Source organism: Neopelma chrysocephalum, unplaced genomic scaffold (genome assembly GCF_003984885.1).
Source record: "Neopelma chrysocephalum unplaced genomic scaffold, ASM398488v2 Primary Assembly neopelma1_191144, whole genome shotgun sequence".
Taxonomy (NCBI): Eukaryota; Metazoa; Chordata; class Aves; order Passeriformes; family Pipridae; genus Neopelma; species Neopelma chrysocephalum.
In genome coordinates this window covers 40,001-52,448 of record NW_020939741.1, presented here as the reverse complement: position 1 = coordinate 52,448, position 12,448 = coordinate 40,001, and the positions used below count along the sequence as shown (strand labels likewise).

General features: G+C 38.2%; 1 protein-coding gene across 1 annotated transcript in view; it reads right to left on the bottom strand.

Moving 5' to 3' along the window:
• Positions 1-9,981: 9,981 nt before the first annotated feature.
• Positions 9,982-12,448, bottom strand: part of LOC113963091 (homeobox protein Meis2-like) — a gene marked incomplete at its 3' end in the record, with an annotated part of 41,871 nt that continues 39,404 nt past the window's right edge. The window contains exon 8 of the mRNA XM_027673877.1: positions 9,982-10,083. Coding sequence (XP_027529678.1) covers positions 9,982-10,083 — 102 coding nt within the window. The remainder of the gene's footprint in view (positions 10,084-12,448) is intronic.

Genomic DNA, 12,448 nt, shown 5'->3' with positions numbered 1-12,448 from the left:
ATCATTAATTACCAAGTCACTACCACAGTTTGTTTTAGGGTTTTTTTGCTAGATCAGGCACATGTATAAGAAAGTTATATAAGAACACTGATACAAATATGTAAAAATTAAAAACTGTGTCTCTCCAAATACTAATTTTGGTTTCGCACATGCATATATCATTAATTCAATTATAACTGTGTGCTTGACATAGTGCAATAGCTCTTTGTCAATTATCGGATTCAATGTGGGAAAACCTGCCACAAGAAAACCCATTTACTGTAAATGCATCCCTACAACCATTTTGAATACACACGTATAAGTAATCAAGTTAAATGTTCTGTAGTCTATATATTCAAGGCTCTCTGCAGAGGTGGCAGTAACCATGTCACCGTTCAGTGCACATAACACACTGTCAGATGAGCCACTCCCCATAACCATCACCTCCCAACACATATACATACGCACTCACAAACACGTACACCTAGCATGACCCTGCATATAGCATTTGCATGACATGAAAACTTCTACGTCTCTGCATCAGTGATTATTATCATTAAAAAAAAAGATGCACATCAAGGTAGAGCTCTCACTTAATCAGAACTTTCCATCAACATCTTTCTCTTCTGTGCTTTTTCCTGGCATTAATTGTGCATTAGCAAAAATCATTTACTTTTAACAGTCATAGTTATTTTTTCTTGCCCTCCAGCAAAAATGCCTTGAAAGCCTGCCTGGAGGGCATCTAAATTATGTATCTGAAAAACTCTTCTGGCAAGGCATTGCAGGACCCCTACTTTCTTAAAATTCATACGAGCACGTCTTCCTGTTTTTGGGAAGGCATCAATCAAGTGCAGCAATATATGCCATATTCCTGCATTAATATTTGAACTAATAACTTTAAAAAAAGGAAAGAAACAAGATCCGACTTGTGGCATAATCAAATGCAAAATAAATGAAGAATACTGGGACAGCACTGAGACTTTATAGATTGCTGTGTTTTCCTTACACATCATTAGCCCGGAGCCACACGAAAGAGGAAAACAGAGAAGTGGAGAGTTTATGCTCCCTGCTGGTGTTTAAGAAGCTGAGGTCCTAGAAGGACATCTGGGAATTGTGCTGAGATGGTGGTTTTTGTAATTTAAGAATAGACATTCATTAGCAGTAAATGCCATAAATCCCATGCTAAGTAAAAACCTTGTCCAAGAAAGCCTAAAACAATAAACTCTGTGCTCAATGTAGCCTGAGCTAGACGGTCCATAGCTTCCTGAGGAATGCTATAGATTCACAAGCTAATTCCTATAGCCTCGTCTAGATCTGTAGTGCTACTAAAAGAAATACATTGCTGCTACATACAGTCCATTTGCTTGAAAACTTGCATTTCAGCTCCATCTTCCCACGCCAGATCACCCTTCTTGTACTGCCTCCCCTCTGAAAAACCAACCCTTTTGGACCGGAGAGACAGAAAAAGCCACAGCAAAGAGCTGGCAGATTAATTTTATTGACATTTCCATTTTCGCTGCAATGTGATACCCTCCATCACATGGAAGAGATGACCCTCACTATTTACAGACTGACAGGCCACTTCATTACAACCACGCTGCCCCAAGGCAGAGCAGCTCCTTTCCATCTGCCCAAACACCAGAGCAAGACCCTGAAGTCGCTGCTCTCTTTCTCATGCTCTGTTTCTTTTTTCTTTTTTTTTGGTTTTGTTTTTTTATTTTGTGTTTTGTTTTCTTTCTGTTAATGATAGAGAAAGGAGAGTCAAATCATAGTAAACTAATCAAAGAGATTACGGAAGCTCTAAACTCTGTAACCAACTGTTCACTCTTGCAATAAATTGGTTATTTAGAAAGCACTCCTTTTGGCTGCTCTTTTCCCCTCCATATAATCCACCCTACTCCTCTGCCTCTCACAGACACGCGTGCGCACGCACACACACACACACACACACACACACACACACTTTCCACTATGCCAAGGAACTGCTGCAAGGCAAATTCTCACAAACACTAATGGCTTCTGACTGCTCCTTGGCAACCCCAGCATTTTAACCTGGGTGGATATGCTCTCCAAAATACAGACACTGGAGCTATCTCATCAGCTGTTCATGTGACACAGATGGAGAGTGGCTATTAGGAGCCAGGCAATGGGCCTTGGGGATCTGAGGTGCTGTACTGTAGCCTCGGGCAATTTTGAAAAGCAGTACCCGGAGATGGGGGAAAAAATCCCTACTGAAAGTGCAAGTTTGAAGTCAGTCAGTTTGTTTGTCTATCTGTCGTGTGGATAAAGATATCTTTGCCTCTTTATGTAAAAGCAATGCGTGTATGCACAGGATGCATGGAGCTGTAAAACTTCTGCTCTGCACCATCTTTTCAAACCACAGAAGCACCAGTTCGCTCTGTATGGACAAATTCCTGTCTATCTGCACATACGTATTCTCCTGTATGTGAGCATCCTCAGCAGGAGTCGCCTACATGCTAAATCAATGGACCTTTTGAAGAGGTTATTATTATCCTGGTTTTAAAAAGCTAGTAGCAGCCCAAGAAAGGAAAGTTTAGCTAAAGCTCCCATTGCCCTCCCACCCTAATCAGCAGCTGAAATTGTAAGAGTTGGTGCCTCCTTAATTTGTTCCATAACCCCATGAAAGGAAATTCAAATGTTGTACCTCCAAATTATATGAGAAAAAAAATACAGCAAGATTTGTTGCTCCTGGTGAATCACCAGCCCAATCCTGTGTAACCTGTCATATCTATAACACGACTACAACTGCTCACATTAGTGGATATAGTTTCTAATAGGAAGAAATCATAGAAATAGCCCATAAACTGTCTTTTCCAAGATGGAATGATATACTTCTTGCATATGGAGGGCCTGATCTTATAAATATATCCAAATAAATATCAGTTACATTAAATGAAGAAAAATAAATTATCAGAAATGAAACAAGATTAACAGACAGGAAAGTCACTTTATGGTAGACTGGTTTAACTATATTTTTAACTACTGTATGAAAGAATCAAAATTTAAATCATTTAAATCATCATTACAAGTGAGTCCGCTTATGTGATCTGTTCATATCCTGGATTGGAAGAGTAGAGTCAAATCCTAAATTGTATGTAAATTGCAATTGTCCAAGCATAGTTATTCCAATTTTCTAGAGGAGAAATTAAGCCTTGATTTTGGCCCACTGTCTCTCTCTTTCACTAGCACAAAAAAAAAAAAAAAAATTAAGGGTGGTTTTCTCCTCTTTCCACACTGTTCACTCATTTATTCTCTTGCAAAGAGTAGAAGTGATTGCAAAACCCTATCACTGTTCTAGGAGAGTGGAGAATTCTTAAAAGTGGCCCTCTCTTTGTGGAGGTGTCAATGAACTATGCAGGATTCAAGCCAGTAGAGAATTAGGCATTTTACCCAGCTTGTTTAAGATAACAGTAATGCTATGAAATAGTCTCAATAACCCCCAGAAAAGATGGAGAGAGTTTACAAGAAACTTTGCAAAGTGACCCACATGGGGTTCCTTAAAGACCACCTCTTCTAGGGGAAGGGTTTGTAGAGGAGGCTGAAGATGCAAGTCTTCTTTACAGAGTGTGAAGTTGGGCTTCCACACTAGCTCTGCATTTTGGCACTCTTAGCATATGCTGAGTTTCCTTCCACAAGATAAATTGTTTTGCATTGAAAGCAGACTACCACTTTAAAAAATATCAAATAAATAGTTACAGCAGGGTTTCCATTGCACCATAATTCCAACTTGCTGCAAGCTCATTTCCTTGGACAGACAAGCTTGCTGACCCCAATGTTCATACACTAAGGACCCTTCAAGAAACAGAGTCCAGTTCTACAGAAAGCCTATCCAACCTTACTGTATCAATGAATTCTTCTCTGTCAGTCCTCCACACTATCAATATTATCTCAACCCTTCTCAAGTCTTTGCTTGTGTTCCTCACGGAGTAAAGACCCAGCAACAGATGAAGCAAGTGCTGTTTAGAAGCTGCTCATAATGTGTTTTCACAACTTGTGAACAGGACAAATAACAAATTCCCAATCTATGCAAAATGATAACTGAAAAGGACAACCTAGTCAGGCCAAACCACAGCAGCCTGGTAACAGTCCAGATTAAAACTATAGAAATAGTTCCTGTTACCATTATAACAAGTAGAGCAGTTGAAAAAGTGATTTCTGGAAAAGTACATTTCAGCACCCAGTGTTTGAGTTTCTTCACCGTCAGAGGTCCCTTGTAGCTTTGTAAGGGACTTTTGTCACACTAAAGGAAAAGAGAGAACAGCAGGGGTATCAACAGCAGGGGGAAGACAAGACACTTCACTACTTTTCTAAAAATATTGGAAGCAAAATGAAAAGCAAGCTAAAGGATTCTGAAAATGAAAGCTGCAGTGTACTATGCTGATCTTAAGTAAGCTCTTCTACAATCTTGTAGTCTAATATTTTGATGGAGTGGAATATGTAGGTATAAATGCAAAACAAAGAAGAGACTGTATGCAGCCCATATTCACGATTTGCCATTATTTGTTTGTTTGTACTTATAATGTGTCCTTCTGGACACATAAGTATTTTAAACCATTATTAATAAGGACATTCAACTTAGTAATATGATCCATATCACCACCAGAGAAAAATCTTAAAAATCTGGTAAATTACCACTGCCAAAAAGCTGGAAAGAGAAGTGTTTGAAGAAGTTTTTGAAGATAAGATAGTCTGTGCTGTAGGGAGAACTAATAGAGAGGGAAGGTCAGCTCCAGAATAAAAGACCCTTCAGGAGAAGTCCTTATCTCCATTCCATCCGGTTAAAATCATCAGGCTTTTAAGCCTTACAGCTCCAGTACATCACAGCCCTTTGAATGAAGTCCTGGCTATAGACTGGGTTTTTTTTCTCCTCCTCTTAATGATCCCTGTTCAAGGAAGTTGACTTAAGTCTCCTCACACCACAGAAGCTGTACTTGTCTCCTGCAGCTTACTTCCTAAGGAAACTGAGTAAAGGTGGGTTATGGGTGGTAAACCTGGGACTTTGAAAATCACGAGCAATTCAAGTGGGCATCCCAGCTTAGAGACGTGCCATCATCATCAGTGTTCTGCCAGTATGCGTGCTGGTTTTGCTAAATTACTTTACTGCTGGAGGAAAGGAGACATCAGAAGCTGTTCAAGCCTGACAGGCATGCTTAGCCACCACTTCCTGGCGTGGAGTATCCTCAAGTGAGCTGCTGTAATCAGACCACTGTGTTCCCTCCCCTTTTTGTGTCTCTGAGACACCAGGCACATATCTTATGGTGCTCTGTTCTATGTCTCAGTGAGCATCTTGGAGAGAAAGACAGGTTGGACACTGGTGCACTAGAGGGAATAGGAAGACTTCAGATATACAGCACTACCATCTCTCTTACTACAGAAAATGTTATTCTTTTGCCCTTCTAGAAGCAGTAAGGAGACAAAGAGCTGGGCTTCTCTCTTGCTATTCTTTATGATCTTTTGCTGTCCAGGATAAAACCCAGTAATTCCACTGTAAAGATGACATGTACAAATTTCACACAAGGCATGGATAACTATTGAAAATTCAAATAGGAGGAAAACCTAAGCCACTATCAGACCTCACCTACAAAGCCATTCCACATGATCTAATTACATCTTTGCATAGTTTGTCAGTCAGGAGCAAGTCCCTATTGCCATCTCACAATATGTCCTAAAGGCTTAAAGAGTTGCATGGTATCTTGTCTATAAAGTGTATTTACAAAAAGAGGCAGAATAAAAACTGTTCCTTTTCTATTTCTGGATAGGCACCTCTATACAATCATCAATATATCTCATTTGCAAAAAAGCATTTACAGCTATGGAATTACATTCTAGCTCTGTTATTATAGCCATGCATGCTATAAAATCAGTGACCTAAGGCTCTCAAATCTGTTTGCAAAACTGTTAAGTTTCACATTTCCCCTTTTATATTTTTCAGCCCAAAATTAAGAAAAAAGACTGGCTTTTTTGCGTCCTGAATTGTCTGTGTTTAGAGCTCATGTTCATTTGTGAAGTGAATTGAGAAACCTTAGAGATTCTACCAAAAGCCAAAAATGTATTTTTCTAGTTTTTTTAAGACAAAAATAATAAACAGCAGCTTAAATGTTAAGGTCTTTTATATAGCCCGAAGGTTCATGATTCGTTCATTGCAATCCGACATTTTTTCACATCAGGTGAAAAAAGTATTCCAATGCAGACAAGGAGAACAACAGTAAAGCAACCTGCTAATTACTGATCTCTCTTACGTTCCTGCTGTGCTAAACTGTCCAGACATGTTGAAGTGAAATTTTTCTGCGATTTTCAAGTGACTAGTTCATGGCCCAGTGCTGTAGAGTGCAGGAGAAGGGACGAAATGCTTTAGTTTACATGCAACATTTACTAACTGTGTGGGTTTTCTGACATTAAAGAGAGGACAGTGACCCATGCCACCTTTTTCACACTCAAAAGAGCACTGAAAAAACAGTCTTCATAGGCTTACCTCAGGCTTCCCTGGCCCTTAACTCCCTCCCCCCAGGGTAGCAGCAGAAAGAGAAAAAAGAAGGGATTTTATGCTCCTTTCTCTTCAACTTTTCAGGCGGTATAAGCAGCATTTAGCAAATTCAGCCTCCAAATGGCTCCAAATGCTCTGAGCTGCAGGGGCTCATCCTTTGTTAGCCTCCCTCTATTTACACAGGATTTACGCAGGCTCTCCACTGAAGAGACCACATGTTTCTGACAGAAAGCACTTCCATTCACACTGCATCAGGCAACAGGATTGTAACCACTGCAGCTTCACGCTGACCTGAGATTAGGGATTTCAGCAACATTGAGATGGTAACAATCTGCTAACTAACGAAAATTATCCATGGAGAACTCTGCTACTTACTTCAGTTAAAACTACCGTGGCCAGATAGATTAGGTTACTTAAAAGGGCAATTAAGAACTAGCTACTGTCAAGAATATGCATGTCCATCTACAAATAACATACGCATATAGAGAAATATCAGCAGGGGAAAAAAAAATTAAAAAAAATCATGCTGCAGCTTGGATTAAAACAATTTCACCCACTGGTTGAAGACATAAAGTGTAAAAACAGACAGATGGACACATATGTAAATGTGGCTGCATTTGTTTCTCTGGAGCTGGCAAGTTAGTAGTAAGAGTATAGTTTAATAATTTATTTTTCATGGTATTTTCACACTGGTTAACTGGGCAGTGGCAACATCCATACAGAATTTAGGGAGCAGGATAATTCATTCCATCTAGTTGCTGCTGGGGCAAACAAACTGAAATGGGCGACCTCTCATGGCTCTACTTACAAGAAGTCAGCACTACAACCTGATATCAGTCTGGGGACTTTTAAAATTTAGTAATATCTTTTTTAAATCAATTTGGTCAGTCAGGATTTCTGCACTGAGATTTTTTTCCCCCAGATTTAGTATTTGTGTCAGGGTTTTCAAATGGATAACATACACAAGCACAACAAATGTTGCTGTTTGAAGCTTGTGATTTTTTGCTCAATAGCTTTTCATTGGGCAAGAGAAAATTGGATGGGAGCACAGGGCCAGAAAGGACCACACAGATCCAGATTTTTGATGAGTTTTATTTTGACGTTTTAATTTGGCAAATTATTTTGCTTCTACAGCAAAACAATTCACTTCCATAATAGTAACTCCTGCATGCATCTAATAAGCACTTACAAAGTACTAGGTATATTCTAAAGTTCTCCATAGTATATCATAATAAAGCTCTTCTGGGCACTCAATTATTCATTTTTAGTGATCTCTCAAATGCCCTTACCCACAGTCAACACTCAGATTTTATTAAGGAAGAAAGCAGGGACAAATGTCCACTTAAGTCCCAGCTCTCAAATTCAACTCTGCTTGCGCTGCAGTACCTAAATCTAAAGCTTTTCTAATGTTCTATTCACCTCCCCTGTGTGGCATTTCTGCTAACACAAGAGTTCACAATCTTTCAGCCCCAAACACAGAAGGCTGCTATCTTTGAGTCATCCGAGGAATGTGCCAGATACTATCATCTCTCCCGAAATACAAAGAACCAGAAAGAGGCAGAGACCAAAAGGAGACCATGCTGATCAGGTTACTAAAGTCCAGAAAGTCTTTCCCAGAATGCTAAATGTTAATCTTTGAACCAGCAAATGTTATAATTAACATCCTTGTAGTTGGAGGAAACGCTAGCCTGAGAAGTCAAAGGTACAGCCATTTGAAGTTGTATTTTTTGCACATTTATCTTAATCTCACACCCCTCATGCTGGCACAACCACTATCAAGCACTTGTTCTATTCAAGTAAAATTATCATGAATGTCAGTGGCAGTTTTGCCTGAGTAAAGAGTGTAAGACCAGATCCTTGTCTTGTTCAAAGAGAATTGCAAGCAATGCACAATTCCATAGCAGATACACTCATTAAAACTTGTGGTTTATGCTGATTCATTATGGTCTTCTATTTAAAACTGAAACTCACTTTGTACCTCAACAGGAAAGTGCTCAATGCACTTGTTTCTACATGGTTTTAACTTCAATTCCCACCCTCCCCACCTCAGCACAAGTTGGGAAGTTAACTCCCATTTTTTGGTATCTAGGCTGAAGAAAGGCATTATTAAAATAGGTTTAAGTATTTTATATGCTTTGGTAACTATTTTGCAGTGTGAATGTAAATAGCTGTTATTGTATTTAAATTTTTCATTCTATTAAACACTGTCACAGAAAGTGTCCTTGTGCTGCAGTCTAACAGAATTCTTTTTAAATCACTTTTTTAATATATTTTTAGAGAAGTATTTTTAGTATTCTCATAGTAATTCTGTTAAGAATACCAGCTGCAGACTGGCTACAGCTGGGGCAACAATAACAAGTCATTAAAGAAATCAGCAGACAAAAAAAAAATTGGTTGTTTTTTTTTCAAAAGCACATCTCCTCTAAGAGATTATTTTCCTTTTTATAGTTCCGGGATAAAGTTTTTAGTTTTCTCAATCAACTGTACAAAAGTAAGTATACATTAAAAAAACTATATTGTATTTAAAGTACCATTTCTTATTTGTTATCCTTTTATTTTTGTCCTTACAGTAGTATCAAATGTGGGCAAAATAGCAAAGTTCAATTAAAATTCTACCTGCAATTGAAGTTAAGTAATTTAGCTCAATTGTACCTCATCAATACTTAACCTTTAACATTTTGCAGTTGTTTATATATAGCAGAACGTAGAGAACTTAAAAGTAGATGGCTGCTAACATCCTGTACTGTTCTTCTTCATTAAATCATTAACGTAGTTCCTTTTAAGAATAAAAGTGACTTTTTTTTTCAAAGGAAAATAGCCATCAGAGCATCTCAATTTTCCTTACAGCTGTTAAAAGCAGTTATGAACTGTGAGATATTTTAATGTCTTGCAGCTCCCCTTAGACCACATGCTGTTGGACACAGCAGCTTGTTCAGGAGACAGCCCTTAAAATGATGCCCACTAACACAGAAAGAGTCCATGTACTGTCCACATTAGAAACCTCTCTTTGAAGGGTTATTTACCTATTAAAAAAGCACCAGTTGAAATATGACATACAAGTACACATGCATAGGATTTTTTCATCATTTCCAAAAAGTAATTAAAAAAAAGAGTTAGGACTAGAAAGGTAACAGACAGTTATTCCTGAGAGATACTAAGTTAAAAGCTTCAGTTTTTGAAAAGGACATTTGTTAGGCCACAAGCCCAAAATGCACATTGCTCTATTTTAAGATACATTAAAGAAAAAATGGCGGATGTCTGAATGCACAAAATAAAGATGTTTCAATAGAAAAGTGTCAAAATGAAGCATAAAAGCTTTTTCAGGTGATAAAATATACACAAATGTGTATGTTACATAAAACACAAATAAGAGTACTGTCTTGATATGCATTCACAAGCACTTGAACAGCATAAGAAGAGATGTTTGCTGTGAATGCATAGTTCAGAAAAAAATTAAAAAATACAAAACAACTCCAAACTTGGCAAGTCTTACATACCATAAGAGCTCCAACACCTATGCACAGTGGGGTGGATTAACCCGCTGGGTGCTGCAGACATATATATGCACCTCCTCCTAAAGTGTTCATTTGGCTGGCAGTCTGGAAAATGCCAGAATGTGAAGGGTTATGTGGGAACACTGACAGTCTGCTCTTGTAGGTTTAAGTTAAAGCCTGTACTTTAAATATAGTGTGCTAGGTATTTGGAAACATAGCTAATACTGTTTATAAGTGTTACGCTATTTGGTGCTCAAAACTAAGGATTCAATCAAGTGCTCACTCCCACTGGTGAATCATGTTCCAGACTACAACTGCGTGCTTTGGACCTGTCCATATTTATTTTCAAGGGTATCATTTTTCAGAAGTCTTTTTCTCCAAGAAGCCTTGTAAAGGTAAAGTGTAAACCATCTATGACTTATGTGCTATAAATATTGGATGTTTAAAAGTGGAAAAAGCCTGAAATGTTTTGTCTTTCAAGTACAGTAGACAGATTAAAAGAGCAAGCATATGAAAGCTGAAGCCCCTAGTTAGTCCCTGCCAGTTTCTTAGAGTCTGGCTTCAGCCATGAGAGAAGATAGAGTTAAGAATATCCAAATGCCTCAAATTGGAAGAAGCAGCAAGCATACAGTCATGAATTCTGGTCAGAAAATTCCAGCTGGTTGAAAAAAAAAAAAAGAAAAAAATAAAGAGACTTTTATGATATCAGAAAGGCAGACAAGCCACTTATTTTCTTCCATCATATAATTTTACCGATTTGTTTCAGGATAATATGATTAAAAAACAAGTGAAAAAATGGGATGGCCACGGCCTCCTCTCTCTGTAGCCAAACTGTCCCATAAGATGCTTTGGATTGCCTTAAATGATTAAAAGAACTGACATACACATAATTTTGTAGAAACAGGGGCGAAAGTTTTTGACAAATGTTTTGATGAATTGGATTTCAAAAATAAGGAAGCATAAAAATAGCAAAACCACAGGGTACTGACTTGTAACATTACTTGCTTAAAAGTTCACAGCACAAACTGTGACACTTGATGTTTTGCCTTTTTGCTCATAACCTGTAATTTCATTTCAAGTCTTTTATCGTAGCAGAAAATATTACAAAACACAAATACGCAGTGTCTACAAAGTCTTCCTAGACTGGTTTGTATCCCTGAGCTTTTTCTAAGAACCTCACAAATTGGACTCCAGAGAACTTCCATGACCCTTCTCCCCTGCTTCAGAGAAGATAGGGTTGGCTCTGTGTAGGGACCCCAAATGAAAAACCTGGCCAGTTATGAGACTTCCCTTTCTTCAGGTTCAGATGGGGAAAACTGAGTTTCCCTCTGGACCTAGATTCTCCTGGCCAGAGAGCTGACCCATCTGCCATAAGATCAAACATAAGCCCCACCAATCAAGTAGCAGCCCAGGCTAAATGTGCTGATGCAACAAATTTCCAGATCTTGATCACACTAGGCAGGGGAGTCATTCTTCTCAGTGATAAAGTCACTGAACGCACTCTTAAGGAGATAAAAAATTAAGAACTGGCTGACTTTGCACCATTTGAGTGAGTTATTCGCCACTGACCCAGAACGACAGAACTGTCATGTTCTGACACCAGCTAGGAATGACTATAGACATGGTCATCTCTGACTCCTTACTGCAAGTCTGTAAGGAGGAAACAGGAATAATTTCTGAGCTGGTTAGTGGCATCAATCCAGAAACTACAGTGTTTAAATGCATTATGCATTAGAAGAAACTTCACACAGTTTCTCGATCTCTCTCTCCTTCTCCCCCTCTTCTTAAAAACTTGGTGAAATGATACCAGTGAGAGGGCTCGGTACTCAAAACAAAAAAGAAAGCAAATAGGATTTCAGTGATAAAGATTTGCATCAAAGACATTAACCCCCCTTGAAATTTTATAGTTAAGATATTTTTACCTGTGTTTTACTATGTCAGCTTTTAAAACTTACTAGAGATTTATACAGCATGTAAGAATTGAGATGCTAATAGCATGGGAGCATTATCTAACACAAGATACTCTATTCCCCTTTCTCTGTTATTGGCTCAGAAACTGATCTTCAGAAAACTTTAGGGAAAGGGTTTTTGAAACTGCTCAAATAAGCAAGGAACAAACTTTCAATGAAAACCTCCGTGAAAGTAATACTTAATATTCCTTTTGATAGTAATTGGTGGTGGCTCTCAGATAAGTGAATACTATATATTACCGCTTTTAAAGACAAACATGCCAATGCACCCCTGTGTTCATTTGAGCATCACATTTTTTCAAGTCTGAGCATGGCTATTATTTTTACTAATTCTTCATTTCTAAATGCGTATCAAAAAGAGAACATCCTGAAATACTCTGTTAGAAGGCAGGTTCTTGGACATAAGTACTTGTGATCAAAATAGATGTACAAGGACATCTTATTTCTTTTCTCCTTCAGCTAAATAGCACTATTTCAATTCATGTTACTAGGAGCAAAAT